At 38.2% G+C, this 15,578-nt stretch overlaps 3 protein-coding genes across 8 annotated transcripts; 1 reads left to right on the top strand and 2 right to left on the bottom strand.

Moving 5' to 3' along the window:
• Nucleotides 1–216: 216 nt before the first annotated feature.
• On the bottom strand, nucleotides 217–4,977 carry LOC131010931 (uncharacterized). Its single transcript, XM_057938640.1, has 10 exons — nucleotides 4,481–4,977; nucleotides 3,397–3,683; nucleotides 3,156–3,294; nucleotides 2,803–2,924; nucleotides 2,339–2,542; nucleotides 2,091–2,150; nucleotides 1,718–1,856; nucleotides 1,109–1,227; nucleotides 746–964; nucleotides 217–543 (listed from the first exon to the last, which is right to left on the bottom strand). The coding sequence occupies exons 1-10, from the start codon at nucleotides 4,647–4,649 to the stop codon at nucleotides 349–351; spliced, it is 1,653 nt and encodes a 550-aa protein (XP_057794623.1). The 5' UTR covers nucleotides 4,650–4,977; the 3' UTR covers nucleotides 217–348.
• A 19-nt stretch (nucleotides 4,978–4,996) lies between these two features.
• Nucleotides 4,997–9,741, bottom strand: LOC131010930 (sulfate transporter 1.3). 3 transcript variants are annotated; one of them, XM_057938637.1, is made up of 14 exons: nucleotides 8,971–9,741; nucleotides 8,007–8,327; nucleotides 7,881–7,929; nucleotides 7,586–7,793; nucleotides 7,332–7,506; nucleotides 7,187–7,252; nucleotides 6,995–7,108; nucleotides 6,789–6,905; nucleotides 6,584–6,710; nucleotides 6,229–6,515; nucleotides 5,956–6,146; nucleotides 5,799–5,884; nucleotides 5,405–5,481; nucleotides 4,997–5,325 (listed from the first exon to the last, which is right to left on the bottom strand). In XM_057938637.1, exons 2-14 carry the CDS (start codon nucleotides 8,313–8,315, stop codon nucleotides 5,182–5,184), a joined length of 1,950 nt encoding a protein of 649 aa, XP_057794620.1. In that variant the 5' UTR covers nucleotides 8,316–8,327; nucleotides 8,971–9,741; the 3' UTR covers nucleotides 4,997–5,181. The 3 variants fall into 3 exon arrangements, with proteins under 3 accessions (XP_057794620.1, XP_057794621.1, XP_057794622.1); XM_057938638.1 differs by having other exon boundaries at nucleotides 9,024–9,741; XM_057938639.1 differs by having other exon boundaries at nucleotides 9,126–9,741.
• A 560-nt stretch (nucleotides 9,742–10,301) lies between these two features.
• On the top strand, nucleotides 10,302–14,862 carry LOC131010932 (uncharacterized). 4 transcript variants are annotated; one of them, XM_057938641.1, is made up of 8 exons: nucleotides 10,302–10,503; nucleotides 10,594–10,653; nucleotides 12,101–12,448; nucleotides 12,560–12,794; nucleotides 13,124–13,253; nucleotides 13,327–13,641; nucleotides 13,735–13,842; nucleotides 14,281–14,862. In XM_057938641.1, exons 4-8 carry the CDS (start codon nucleotides 12,562–12,564, stop codon nucleotides 14,650–14,652), a joined length of 1,158 nt encoding a protein of 385 aa, XP_057794624.1. In that variant the 5' UTR covers nucleotides 10,302–10,503; nucleotides 10,594–10,653; nucleotides 12,101–12,448; nucleotides 12,560–12,561; the 3' UTR covers nucleotides 14,653–14,862. The 4 variants fall into 4 exon arrangements, with proteins under 4 accessions (XP_057794624.1, XP_057794627.1, XP_057794626.1 ...); XM_057938644.1 differs by lacking the exon at nucleotides 12,101–12,448 and having other exon boundaries at nucleotides 10,313–10,503; nucleotides 12,597–12,794; XM_057938643.1 differs by lacking the exon at nucleotides 12,101–12,448 and having other exon boundaries at nucleotides 10,313–10,503; nucleotides 12,575–12,794.
• The last annotated feature ends 716 nt before the right edge of the window (nucleotides 14,863–15,578 follow it).

The raw sequence follows: 15,578 nt of genomic DNA, 5'->3' as shown, positions 1-15,578 counted from the left end.
ACACGCATGTTCATTGAGCTGCAGAAGACGTACGTGAACCTACTAGATCAACAATCTCAGGAAACGGTTAGTTCCGACAAGAGAGATAAATGGGAAGGCCAGCTCTCCCAACTGAGGAGACGATCATGTAACAGAGACGGGAGCTGGGGATGTCGGATGAGGGCAAAGCAACACGCCCCGTGAAATCAAACTTCTCCGGTGTCTTGCACACCCAAATTCATTCATTGTTTCAATTCTTTTCTTGCATAATATCGTAAACAAGATTCCATTTTTCTTCGTTTCAGTACTCACAGCAGCGCGTTGTTCTCCGATTCTTTCTTTTTCTAGATTAAGAAACAAAAAACTCGACTATTTACCAATGCAGAATTTGCCGAAAATGTTTGACAAAACCTCTTCCGAGATGTCTTCGCCACTTATCTGTGCAAGAGCCATGGCTGCTTCTCTCAGATCAATCGTCCAAAAATCGAGAGGGATCTCTTCCTCAATCGACGACTGCAACCTCACGAACGCCTCCCTGGCCAGAAGGAGCTGCTCACATTGCCTCTGTACGACCAGAAAAATTCGAGATTAACATAACGACGAGACGAGAACTAGGTCACATCGGCCCTAGTAGTTATTTATCTTCCATCCCCCCCCCCCCCAAGAATCGAGTCCAACTAAATAATCAGGAATACGAAAAATGAGGATGAAACTTCGGTTCAAATAAAAACTAAGAACGTGAAAGAGTTTATCGAAGAAAGCCAACCTGGTTTACCGTCCATTTGCGACCCCCAGCCGGGATTTTATTCAGACCGACTAGCTCTACTATTGCAGATTCCAAATCCGAGATCCCTTTACCAGTCACAGCGCAGGTGAAGACATGCTTGTTGAAAGATCTCGGGAGAGTGTCGACCCACGCACAAGATGAAGCACAGTCGATTTTGTTGACCACAAGAATAACTGGAGAAGTTGATAAAGTTGCAATCTGTGTTTACGAGGGGAAAAGAAACACTAAGCATAGATGAAGTATGAAGGATTATTAGTGTATCTCCGATGCTACTTCAAGAAACACTATCGACACACCAAATCGAGAGAGTTAAGCAGAGCTTATAAAAAAAGTTCACAATACCTTATTGCTATGAATTCTCTCAAGAAGTCTGTCATCGTCCGAAGTCCACCCGTCAGCCGCACTTGCGGTCAAAACAATGACATCAGCACCCATTGCAACTGCTTCGGACCTCTCGACACCTTAAAGAAACAGAGTATGGAACAAGTGAATCTATTGGAATGTCTGAAGATATTAAATAAAATAGCATTGAGAAAGATCGATATAGCAAAATTTGAAATACTTCGATATTCAAGGGATCCTTATGCGGGAAAACAGAACGACATCGTTGAGAATATGACTGATTAACTAAAAGTATAAAAGGTTAATTGCCTTTGCCTATAGATACACGACGTATACCCAAATTTTAGTTTTTAACCAACACTATTTTCTTGGTAAAAAAATACATGAACATTTGATTTTTTGAAATTCAGCCCAGAAATCTAATTCAGGCCAAATTTCAAAAAATTGAAAGTTCACGTATGTTTTGACAAAGAAAATAGTGCAGGTCAAAAACCAAAATTTCAACCTAGTATAAATAATATCACAACTTTTTACCATAATCAAGGTGAAAAGATATTACAAGTGAAATGAAATTTGACAACTTTTATCAAAAGAAATCCGTCGACTTACCGATTTTTTCCACCACATCGTCAGTGTCCCTTATACCAGCTGTATCAAGAAGTGTGACGGGAATCCCGCTAACAGTAACATTGGCTTCCACTACATCACGTGTTGTGCCTGCAATATTGGTAACAATTGCTCGTTCGCTCTGCATGCTAAAATTTATTTACCGTTACACAATCAGTCATAGCACAGAAATGGACATAAAAGGAACGAAGTCTAGTGCATTCATAGTGTTTTATCAATTTCTATCAAGGAAAAGAAGATAAGACTTTGCATTACTCGGATGACATTATCACGATATGGAAATATCAGTAAAGCATAGTACAAACAGATACAGCGACAATGATTCAGTGCTAGTAAATAAGCCTCTGAATCATACCTTGCTCCATGCATTAAGAAGGCTAGATTTTCCAACATTTGGTCGGCCAACAATAGCAATCTGAACAGAGATCAGTGAGGTTACAGCATGTATTCAGCGAAAATAAAAAGCACGAAGCAAATACCATGAATAGATGACATATAATAAGACAAGTACTATACAAGAGAACTATTTTCACGAAAAACTCAGGAACAATTTCCGTTTACGTGAAAATAAAAACTATCCCCATTACTATTTCCAGAAAATACCTGAACTCCTGACTGCAGAAGCTTGTCGTAATTGGCAGTTTCCAAAGCACTATCTACTTCTTGCAGCATCTTATGTATCTTATCCGTAACTAGGTTAATGTCGAGGGGTGGCATCTCATCATCAAAATCTAGACGGGCTTCAATCTCTGTAAGTAACTCAATGCATTGAGCTCTTAATGATTTCACCATGTAAGAGAAGCCTCCCTGTAACAAGAGATGAAAATTCAAGGGAGTTCGCATGATGCCAAACAGTGACGAGCCTTACTTGAACAAAGAAGATCCTAAATCACTAATTCAACCAAATTTAATTCAGCTAAAGAGAAGCCTCCCTGTAACAGGAGATGAAAATTCAAGGTTGTTCGCATAATGCCAAACCGAGACGAGCCTTACTTGAACGAAGAAGATCCCAAATCACTAATTCAACCAAATTTACTAGAGGGATCCAATGAGATATAAAATGTTACCTGTAATCCTGCCAATGCAGCATCTGCTGCAGCCATCGACTTAGATGTTACAAGTTTTCCCACGTTCTCAGCTTGAGAAAGATCGAGACGGCCATTTAGAAAAGCCCGGAGAGTGAATTCACCTGAGATATTGAAGGACAAATATCAACTCCATTCATGATATCAAGAAGCAAATCGTTCAAAAATCTACGAGGGTGATTTCCACAAATTCAAGTCGATTACAAGGAAATTCCAAAGAAGTGACATGACTGACTCGGTCCAATTGCAACCAAACCAATTAATTATGTATCCTATAGTGGTGGATCATAAATTAGTTGAGATTTTTTTAAAGATGAAATGAAGAAGGAATTGACCTGGTTCTGCAAGCCTCGCTCCAGCATCTAGGCAAGCCCTTAACACTCGGCGCAAACACACTTCACTACCATGACACTGAAGCTCAATAACATCCTCGCGAGTGTAAGATTTTGGGGCCAACATGGGAACTACCAAAACCTAGTGGAAGAAAGTCAAACACAATCATATCATTACAATGAAGGGTAATCCACGTGCACACACACCTTCAATATATAGATATATGTGTATATAGAGTTATACCTCATCAATGAGGTTTCCATGTGAATCCAGAACCTCACCATACTCTACAACATGGCTATTAGGCCACCAACGAGCACCTTTTCTCCTCTTTCTCGACATCGGTCTAAAAACTTCCCCAGCTATAGAGACTGCTGAAGGACCAGACAACCGGACAATCCCCACCGCACCAGGTGGCCCACCCAATGAAGTCACGATTGCTGCAATTGTGCTTGAACGTGGAACTGGCTCTGCACAGCTCACTTCTCCATCCCCCAACCTATCATCTTTGCTCAGTACTAATGTATTCTCTGTGATAAAAAAATAAAAATAATAATAATTTGTCAATGACTTTAGAAACAACAAAAACTAGTTGTTCTTCAAGTTCTTATGGCATCTCTGATTTCTGAGAGAAGTTCACAGATAAGGCATATACCAATATATTATTATCAACAAACCAAATATTTTAGTAAGCATAAGTTCTCATTTTTATTGCCTCGCCTACCAAAAAATTTTCAGCAAGAAGTAACATATCCAGAGCTCCCAGAGTGTCGTGTTACTCGAGATCAAACTGGCCTGAGATTGAGATTGAATTAGTTTGAGACTATCGGGATTAATTTTGTCATAGGGGGAGGCCAAGACTTATAAGGCATGACTAATCCTACCTCTATCGAACAACATATAGACTAAGGGATGTTTAATCCCAGACCGAACACCCCCGATTCCCAATTGTAGATCAATGAACTTGTTTCCCAGAAATTAAAGATAAGCTATCAATTAATCTTTTTCTTTTTTTCCTCTTCATCAAGTTCCTTTTAACAAAATTACAATCCCATAAGGTATTGCCAAAACATGAAGCAAAAAAATTCGCTGTGGCATTACAAGATTCAATCTTTTTACTCTATTCAAAATCAAGTATACATACATCATCTAAAAGGTGAAACAGACAATTTTTTCTAACTGGGTTTTTGTCAATAATCAGATATAAAGCAAAAAAACAAACATATTAATCGTCGATAAAACCGAGTTGGCATGTAAAGATTCAATCTTTTTCACTCCCTTCAATCAAGTATGCAGCATGGGACGATTTTAATGAGCTGAGAGTTACCTTTAGCGGCGGCGAGTGGGCGAAGAGTAGCGGATTTGTGAGAGGTGGAGAAGAAAGGAGAGAGATTTCTGTGAAATGGGGGCGAGAATTTGGGCAAGACTGAACGCTGGAGAGAAGTGCAGCGTTGCAATTGAGAGAAAACATGGCGAAATGAAGATTGCAGAGCCATCGTTTCTGCGCCGTTTTTCTCTCTGCCTAATATTTAGTAGATATAATAATTTTTTTTTATTATTTGTAGCTGATAGATATTTTTCTAAGTCGTGAGACATCACTCCCGAAACAATGAATGAGTTTGAATCTTGATTGATTACATACTCCATTTGTTAGTTTATGGTCATTCTTCATTATTTGAGTATTTCTAATTTACACAACTCGTGTTGCAAAGTAACACTATATTTCAGTGTGCTGTTGTGTATTTATTTAAAAATAATAATTTTAGAGACTGATACGCAATTAGTCTAGTACTATTGTACCTCACTTTTCATGCACTACAAATCATTCATTCAAAGTGATAATTAGACACCTCAAATTACTTCATCATAAAATATCAACGGAGTAGAATTTGTCAATCTTTTCGGAAGCGACAAAAACATGTTAATCTTTCAAGTTAAATTAGCGCCGCAAGTAAAAAATGGAAGAAAAAATATCATTAGTTTGTTAGCAAGTAGGTAGGCATATTGGAGGCTTGGATGTGTGCGTGTCTAGACTTCCTCAGTAAACTTGGATGAACATGTCTGAACTGCATCAGCCACTGTCAGAAAAATCCTATCCTCGCCTATCAAATTCGCCACGTTGGATGCATGCAATTTATCCATCACCACTGGACCAGGATTCGCAAGAACAAGCTGCACTCATCACACCACAAATTTATCACTCATTCACAAAAAATCACTCCTGCATTCTTCTTTTTTAAAAACAAATTACCTCAACTGATCTCTTCTGCAGGCTTCTGTGCAGGTCTTCCAGGGCGTGGATCCCGCTCGTGTCCATGTCGGTAACCGCTGCACCACCCGAAATTTAAACATAATACTCCCTTCGTCCCACTTATAATGGCATAATTTCCTTTTCAGTTTACTCATTTATACATTTTAAAAATAGAAATAATTAGTCATTAACTCTCCTTAATTCACATTTTCAACTTACTTTACCTCATAAACTTATTTTACAAATCATCCTTACAACTCATCCACATTTACTTTATATTATACACAAATTTTTCTTCATCGTAAAGAAAAAAAATATATGTCATTATAAGTACGACAGATGAAGTATATATCGATCAACTCCAATGAAGAATTTTTTTTAAGAGTAAACTTACGCGACATTTCTACAATCAAAAATTGGATTTTGGGGAGGCCGGCGGCGTTGAGAAGCTCATCCTCGTCCGTTAGCCACCTAAGTAGCCTGTGGAAGTGGAGAATAAATACGCGACGGAGTATTGAAAACTACTAAATTGAAAGAAGAAAAGTAGTTACCTTTCTCTTATATAGTTAGAATTTGAGAAGTAAATAGCCGAATCAACTCTTATAATGAGAACTCCTGCAACCTTAGTTGCCTCTGGATACTGCTGAATATTCCTATACACATTTGTGCCTGGGATTTTTCCAAGTAGGGCTGTTCTTGGCCTTGTCACCTGCAGCAGCAGCTTCGCAAACGAAATCGACACCTAACAACACCACCACGTCATTAGGATTTTTCAAACCTCAGACTTTTGGCCACAAAAAACGACACGTTTTCCCAATTTTTACCGCGATGAGGAGGCCGATCTCCACGGAGACGAACACGACGCCGAGAAAGGCTCCCATGCAGGCAACAAAGTCGAACCTGTCGATCTTCCAGATCAAGATGGCGGCATCATAGTCGATGAGGCCAATGACCGCGGAGATGATGATGGAGGAGAGGATAGCGTTTGGCGTGTACTCGAAGAGAGGGGTGAGGAAGAGCAGCGTGAGGAGCACGACGATGGACATCACTATGTTCGACACCGCAGTCTGGCATCCCGCCATGAAGTTCACCGCCGACCGGGAAAACGAACCTGCCAAAAACCACAACAAATGTCAAGCAGAGCCAAGGGGTATATATTCGACGTTACTACGTCGTTACCTGTAGCGACGTAGCAAGACGTCATCGAACCGGCTATGTTCATTGCTCCGAGAGCAACCATTTCTTTGTTCCCATCTATCTGATAATCTTTCATGGCAGCAAAAGTTCTTCCAATGGCAACAGCTTCCTAACAAATCAAAAACCTCTAAATTTCTCGTTATTCAAAAACATTTCAAACACAAAAGGAAAAGGAAAAAGAACTTACTGTCAAAGCAACCATGCCAGCAACTATCCCAATCCTAACACCTTTCAAGGCATAATCCTTACTGAAGTATATCTCATCAACAGATGGCCTATTTATGCCTCTCTCTATATGCTTCACCTGTTTTTCCACACAACACCAAACGCGTCTCTCTCTGTCTCTGTCAACACAACAGAATACAGACAAGCAAAGTGAAAAGAGGGCCTTACAATCTGCACACCCTTCTCCTCCGCGTGGCTAACGTAGACAATCAAGGTGGAGAGGATCACGGAGATGAGCGGAGAAATTGCAGCTATCCAGAAGAGCTTCTTGTGCTTCTTTCCCTGCAGAAAACGCCGTGCATCACAAATCACTAGCTCTCGTAGATAAGCAAGAGATCGAGTGTGAATTAAAGATCTTACAATGTACTTGGCTAGTAGAAGAAACACCAGAAAACTTGCTCCAATGAGAATAGTTGGCACATTCCACTGCATACACAATTCACATAAGCAATTCTACTTCACCAAGAGTGAGATAGGAAGAGACAGTGAGAGAGAGAGAGCTCACTCCATGAGGGGCTGAACTCAAGATAGAGTGCACAACAGAAATGATATCTGTACTCTTAGTAAACTTTTTTATGCCTAAAAACCCCTTGAGCTGTTGTAATGCAATAGTTATAGCAGCACCACCCATGAATCCAACTATAGCAGCATGTGAGAGGAAGTCTATCAAGAATCCCAATCTGTACACACACCATTCAACTGCTAGATATATCGATGCATTGATTTTTTTGAGTTGGGAAATCATGGAAAATATGTTACCTAAGAATGCCAAGAGTAGCTTGTGTGATCCCAGCAAAGAAAGTCGCGGTGAAAGCCAGCCTACGGTACACATCAGGGTTGGCAACGGGATCAACCTCGTCCTGCAGCAGAGTCCCCAGCAGCAGGGACACCACAGCAACAGGCCCAATGGCTATATCCCTCGAGCTCCCCATCAACGCGTAGATCAGAGGTGGGACTAAGCTTGAATCTGCATAACCATCAAAGTTAGTGATCATGTAAATCTTGAAGAAAAATGCTACCAGAAAACGCGCAAAATTTTACTAATGCCACTCACATAAGCCATACTGTGGAGCCAGATTTGCAAGCTTGGCATAGCCAATGTCCTGTTGTTGTTGCAATTAGTAACAAAAACAGGACTAAAACGACTGAAAAAACAACGCGTTTATGAGTTGTTGCATACTTGAGGGATGCAGAGGCTGGCAATGGTGAGTCCTGCCACTAAATCCCCTTTGAATTTAGTGAGATTGTAGCTTCTGCCCCACGAGAGGATGGGGAAGACGGCCTCGACTCCTAGGAGAAACTTGCGCGTTCTTGATTGATCCTTGAATGAGCGGAGAGGATCATCTGCGAAGAATGTCTCCTTCAGAGTTGCAGAGAACTCCTTCCATAGCTTCTGCTTTGGAGGAATGCCAACTTTGTATGGCAGCACCGGATGGCGCGAAGATGTCGACTCTGTAGGCTCCATTTCTTCTTCCCTAGGATCTCCCATCAAGATTGCAGACTAACCAATACAGACGAAGCAATTACATCATTCATCAATGTAGAATCCATGGCCTAATATAATGTTTGCAACAGATGAATTACATGAGAATCACACAACAACAAAAGTGCAACAATTTGCCCCATTTTAGATAGCTCAGAAGCCCACTTGTTTCAGTCACTCTTCGATTCTTGCAACACAGCTTCTTTTAACACTTCATATATGTAGTTTGTTGGTCCTTTTGAACTCTAATTAAAACAAATACGAGTAAAATCCATCTTTTATGTGAAAAGGTATAATTAACCTCCTAGGACATAAACCCTCACTGATCTTCCACTGCAAGAATTCTGAATATGAATCTCTAGAAACATCCTAGAATTAGGTTGAATTATTCCTACTAAATCACAAAATGTACAAATTAAGTGTAGAGATAATGAGCAGGATGCTTAAACAGGCAAATTCAACAACTTATTTTACCCATTAAAATCAGCATGTGATCAATGATGGGATACAAAGAATAATCAACAGTGATCGAATTAAGGGAAAACCATAAAACATGCACACACTTTTATCAATATAAAACTTTCAAGAATCAACAAGTAATCCATCTTTTTACTATACGTCACTATCACAATTTATAAATAAATAATCCAAGAATTCTCACCTACAAAATGTTTAAACACCATACAAAGTGAATGAAGGGCATTTAGAACCCACCTACAGCATAAAGGCCAAAGGGCCACTAAATAAATACTCCATTTTCAAAGGGCCATTCTGCAACACAAAATTCTCAATAAACACTTCAAAACTAGTAGCCACCTTGCCTTTTTCTGGCTTTTAGCTCTCACCCAGCAATAGTGCTCTGATAAATCAAGCCCGAAAAAGTAATCAAGATTCAGACATCAACAGCAAAAAATTACGGGCCACAACAATTTGGAGAGATACGTGGAAAATTGTTTCAAAGATCAAATCTTTCTGGTTTATTTGAACAAGAACTTGTCTGGAAAGATGAAAAGTCGACGCAATGCAACAAACCCTCTTGGTTTCTAATCAAATTTCTCTAAAGATTTCAGCTTTTTGCATAACAGTGGAAGGAAAATTCAAGATTTTGGGGATTCAAATAGTGTTGGAAAGCAGCAATGTTTCTGTGTCAAAACGTTGAAAAGGAAGTGAGGAAATTGTTCAACTGCAATTTGTTATGGTATAATCGGAGCCATCCGAGGTTGAAGGAATGCCTGTTGTGGACATCTAACATATTATGGAATCAAATAATAATGTTTTCAATTAATTACAATTTGCATGCATGTAGATGGAAAATGGCATAGAATTATGACTTGAAATGCTCCTGTTCTTCGTTTCGTGTCTGTATTAATTTGTATGAGGACGGAATATTGTATTGAATTCCTGAATTTGAGAAAATCTACGTATTTAATTATGTTTGTACCAACCCCTCAAAAAAAAAAATTATGTTTGTACCAAGTCAATAGTCTTCGTGTGATATATATATTTATACAGGATTTATCGAGGTGAATAATCATAAAATAAATTGATTGACACTCACGACTTCATACCGTATGACTATAAATGAACATAATTACTCGCAAGCTATTCGAGATTCAATTCCAAAAATTAAAGATCGTTCGAAGCTCGATTCGTAAACGAGTTGAACTCGAGCCTGATTTCGAACTTGATAGTTTTATCGAGCCACTACAAAAAAACGCTGAATTTAGCTACGGAATTAGCTACGGATTTATTTCCGTAGCTATTCTGTGACGGAATCGCTACGGATTCGTGACGGATATATTTTATTAAATTTCCCAACGGATTTGACAACGGATTTCCGTAGCAATTCTTTCGCTACGGATATAATCCGTCACTAAAGTTTAAAAAAAATAGTAATTTTATTAAAAATTCTTAGCTACGGAATAACCGTAGCTAAAGCCGTAGCTAAACTGAAATTTTATCCTTAGCTACGGATTCTATCCGTAGCAAAATCAGTGTGACTTACTAGCTACGGAATTTCCGTAGCAAAATTGGATTTTCAAATCTAACGTTCAAGTTTTTTCCCCCAATTAAAACCTAGTTTTTTCTCACTATTCCAGCCGCGACTGGTCTTCCATTTCTCCCACCGCCGTCCTCTCACCGGCGTCGCCACCGTCCTTGCTCGGACGCTCATCGTCGCAGCCGCCGTCGATTGGTAAGTTCTCTTCGATTTGAGGGGGTTCTCTTCTGGTTATGGGATGTTAATAACTAAGCTTTGTTATTTGATATTATACTCCCAATTTAGGGATTGCACTGCCCTCGCCCAGCCCTACCCCGTCGCTCGACTCCATAGCTGCAACAATTGGTAAGCTTCGTTATCAATTGAGAGTAAAGAATCTAATTCTGTCTTTTAGGTTAGATATTCGACCTATAATTTTCCGAATGATGATCTTTGTGTGGGAGCTGAATGCTTGCACCTTACATATTTGGAATACAATTTGGTATGATTTGTGTGGAAGAAAATTTGACTGCTTCTGTCTTACTTGAATCTTTCGTTCTTTAGCTTAATAGAGGAAGTCGGAGACTGTTTGAATTACACCCATTTTTGGTGCCTTAAGTTAATCTGATGATGCAGAATTCATGCTGTAATATTCTTTTTAGAGAATCAAAAAGTTTTGGTGGTTGTCTGTGATTTATTGGTTGCACGAGTAGTTCCCCTTGAAACTATGACTAGTATGCATTTTGATGGTGGAATATTTACCTTCTTCTATAAGTAGCATTTATTCTACGCCTTGTAGCTGTAATAAGCTTTTGTTGGCAGTAGATACAGGTTTCACAACTCTGCTTTTCAACATGTTTCCAAGTTTTTCCCGATGCCCTGTTTCAACTAACAAATGTTGCTTCTTTTATGTGCTTTTAAACTATTATACTCCATTCCAAATAGGTTTACTAAATTTTGCAATATGTGCTTTTAAACTATTAACTCTGTGCACTGCACATAACATATGAAAAGTTTTGCATAAGATTAGTTAGGCGTGTAATGTAATCTAGTGTTTTCCCTTAGCTTGCGTATGCTTGAGTGTATATATCTTAAACTAAATGTCGAAGATGGGTTAGAAATCTTTGCTTACATAATTAGATGCATATTTGCATAGAAATTCTATTATATGAATTACCAGAAATCTCAGTGCAGATCTTGATCTTTAATTAACAAGAAAATTTAAAAATATAATTGTGAAGATAAGATAAGGTAGTTTTAATTGTTGCAGCAGTTGTTGACATATGATCAGATCAAGTGTCCTTGATGTCTTGCTACCCCAATTTTATATGCACTTATATATGCATACATATATATGCACACATTTTGAATTGAGAGGAAGGTGCAGATACAATTATCATTATTTTAAATGTGTCTCAAACATTTTGTTGGCATGATCATTGAAAACTCTGGTTGAAGAGCATGTAGAAACTTCTATACAGATGATTTTAGACAGCTTATTGAATGGGACTATCTATCTGCACTTTTAGGAAAATATTTTAGATATAAATTCAAATTGTTTTCAATAAATCCAGGAATCATAAGTTAAATTATTTATGGGGCCTGGTTAGGCAAATTTTCTGATTGTGAATGTAACATGCATATATATTATTACACCAAAAAGAGGCCACTTGCAGCAGCTGCTGGGGCTTTTCCAGCAATTAAACAGCAGTCATAATGGGCTGTGACACAAGCCACCACAAAGACTTAATCTCCAAAGTTTCTGGATATTTATGGACACCTTCCGTAGAATAATAAACTCTTTTCTTGTAAGGTGAGTTCGGATTTGCCTCTGAATGCGCTTGACTGCATGAGCCAGAACTTCTGCTCTTCTAGCATCTAATTCAGCCATCTGCCCTGCTCTCAGAAACACCTTGCTTTTCCCAATTTGAGGTGCAAGAAATGACAATTTGAAGTCCCATATGGAGCATCTACTTCAACATTGGATCCACCGTTTCAAGAGGATGAATTGGTACTTTCTATAAACACTGCCGTAGATGATGACATGACACCAATTCATCCACTTGGTGGTATGATAGAAATCGATGAGGCCGAAGATGATACCGATGAAGATATAATCTTGTCGGATAAGGAAAATGATGATGATCATGATAATGTCGAGGTTTATTTATACTTTCAAAAAACTCCTACGAGTTTATTTATTCTATTTTCAATATTAATTGGTGATACTTTTATATCATTTTTATTAATTATCTTATTGTTTTGCATTCAGATATGACCATCATAGGACGTTCCATTAGGCGTGGCAGTGCGGGTGCTACGCGTGGTGGTGGTAGCAGTAGTACTAGTGTTGCACGTGGTGGGGCTAGTAGCGCATCCTCAGCACACCCAGCATCATCAGATGTCCATGTGGAGGAGGACTCCGTCGAGGATGTAGAATTTTCCAACTCTCATACGTCAGATATAGTGGTTGATGGGAAGATCGCGATGCCAATATCACGTACTGGGTATGTTGTATTTTTAATTCGTTGTTATATTATGATATAAGTGTTATTTAATGTCAATTATCACGTAGTGGGTATGCCATTTTTGAAGGTTCTTGTACTATTAATCTGCTACAATATGAGTTTTGCATCTGCCTTTAAATCGATATGATTTTTGTAGATGATATATCTTCTTGTTGCCACATTGGTTTTTTCTTTTTATGAATATTCTCTAGGCAGTTTTGATATTTTTGGACGAAGATAGCCAAAATCATGGAAAATGGTGTTGAGCAGTTGTTGATGCTAGTTCTAGGCTTCGATCTCATGAATTAATTAAATTGTTTATTTTGTAGGGTGGTAGGATCACACAAGAAGATGTCTAGTGTGATTACCACATCTTTCAAGAAAGTGAAGAATCCAAATGGCTTTAATTGGAAATTAACTCCCAACAACATCAAAAAATTGTACTTTGATGAATTCAAAGTAAGTGTTATATATTGATTTATGTTATTTTACATTTATCTTTAATAAATATTAATGAGTAATTTTTCTATAGAAAGTGTACACATGGCCTGAAAAGTTTGAGAATCAAGTCTACAAAAAATGGTCTCAAAGGGCAGCCATGAGGTATAGCGACTTCGTGCACAACATGAAGTTAAAGAGGGATGATGCAGTTGAGGGAGGAGGTATGCCTGGATACATTGACGAGGATGCATGGAAGGACCTTTGTGAATATTGGGATACCGAAAGTGTCAAAGCAAAGTCGGAAAAGGCAAGACAATGCAGGTTATCTGAACCTGATGGACCGGGCACCGGGATTGTCAAACATAAGGGTGGGTCAAAATCTGTTGAGGATATCGCTCAAGAGTTGGTGAGTACCTAAAGTTATTATTATTATTATTATTATTATTATTATTATTATTATTATTATTATATAAATGTTTATTTATATCTTCATAAACAGGCTGCAGCGAAGGGAGTCCCAGTGTCGAGTGTGATATATGACTCTTTTCTAGCTTTACACGTGAAGAAGGATGGGACTTACACCGATAAGAAGTCTGAAAGAATCGATGTAAGTTATTTAAAATTCTTTAATATGAAATTAATAGCATTACAAACTTGTTTAATCTCACCATTCATTATCTTAAATTCTAAGACTTCAAGCATTAGTAGATAGGTTGCAAGTCTTTAACATCAATAGATGGAGTTATTCATCTTTCTTGGAGCTTAGTCTTTGCATTTCTATTTTTAAATTATGGATTCTGATAGTTTGTTATAAGAAATATTAGAATAGGGATGAAATTATACTAATAGGAAATAGATCAAGACATGTATTTCTTTAGTTTTTTTTTTCACTTTATTTATACATCTAAAGGAAACTAATGGAAATTAGCAATACTTCAATCATTTGAGTGTAGCTTATGAAATTTGTTGGTTGTAGATTGGTTGAAACAAGTATATGTCTTTAATAGTGTATATTATGTTTTATATAACATTTTTTATCAATTAGGTGGAGGTACAAGAAATTGCTACAGAGATGGGCCAATCTAATCCTGATACGCCCGTGGATATGAACAAGATTTATCTAGATGTCTTGGGAGGCGGTTTAGATAAAAAGCAAAGATTGTTCGGCACAGGTAGTCTCGCATTGACCTTGAAGACCAATATATCGGGAGAGAGTAGTACTTCAGCTATGTCCGACATTGACAAAGAGCAGTATGCCACTCGCCTAGGAGATGTAGAGGAGCAGCTTCAAGAGGAGCGAGAAAGGACATCTCGATTAGAAGAACAGGTTAAAGTTGCGATGGAGATTATCAAGCAGTTGCAAGGGCAATCAAGCAGTGCCACTAGCCATCCAGATCCACCATCACATGTTCCATGATTATACATGTGTTTTGATTTTGATATCGACTATCTCTAGGTGTTTGATTTTAAAATACTTGTTAGATATGTGATTTTTAAACTATTTTGGTTTGTGACTACTATTTCTAGGTGTTTGGTTTTGAAATACTTGTTAGACATGTGATTTCTAAACTATCTTGGTTTATGACTATTTTGGTTTATGACTTTGATATTGACTATTTTGGGATAATGAGTGTGTTGGATGTTGAAATAATATTAATTGTTGTTAGTTCTGCTAGAAATCGAGTATATAATAGGTTGTATTACGGTAAACAAAAATTAAAATAAAAATTACAAAATTTTAGCAACTTAGCTACGGAATTTTCCGTAGCTAAATCCAAATAGCTGGTGAAGAAACTCTTGTCGCCGGATTCGGATTAGCTACGGATATTTCCGTAGCCATTTAGCTACGGATTTTTCCGTAGCTAAGTCCGTTGGTGACCGCTAGACGACGATTATGGCGACACACTCCGGCGAGGGATTTTCCGTAGCTAAATCCGTAGCTAACATTAGCGAGGGATCGGATTTCCGTAGCTAAAAATTTAGCGACGAGCGATATACCTACGGACGATATCCGTTCCCGATCCGTAGGTAAAACTGTTTAGCTACGGAATTAGTGTTTTTAGCTACGGAAATTTCCGTAGCTATTTTGCGCGAATTTTGTAGTGAGCCAAGCTCGAGCCTGATAGCACTCAGCTCGCTAAACTCGCGAACATGTTCGGATTCGATTGTTCGCGAACATGTTTGCGAGCCTGTTCACAAACCTTCAGTCGAGCTAGTACACGAGCTTTAAACGAGACGAACTCGAACTCGAATTTGAGTAACATATTAATCAAGAATTTTTTTTTTAATTTTTGATAAATTAACAATTAAATAAATAAAATTTAATGATCGCATTACGATGGA

This window comes from Salvia miltiorrhiza, chromosome 2 (genome assembly GCF_028751815.1).
Source record: "Salvia miltiorrhiza cultivar Shanhuang (shh) chromosome 2, IMPLAD_Smil_shh, whole genome shotgun sequence".
Lineage (NCBI taxonomy): Eukaryota > Viridiplantae > Streptophyta > Magnoliopsida > Lamiales > Lamiaceae > Salvia > Salvia miltiorrhiza.
Note: the sequence above shows the minus strand (reverse complement) of the source record. Positions and strands in the feature narration are given on the sequence as shown.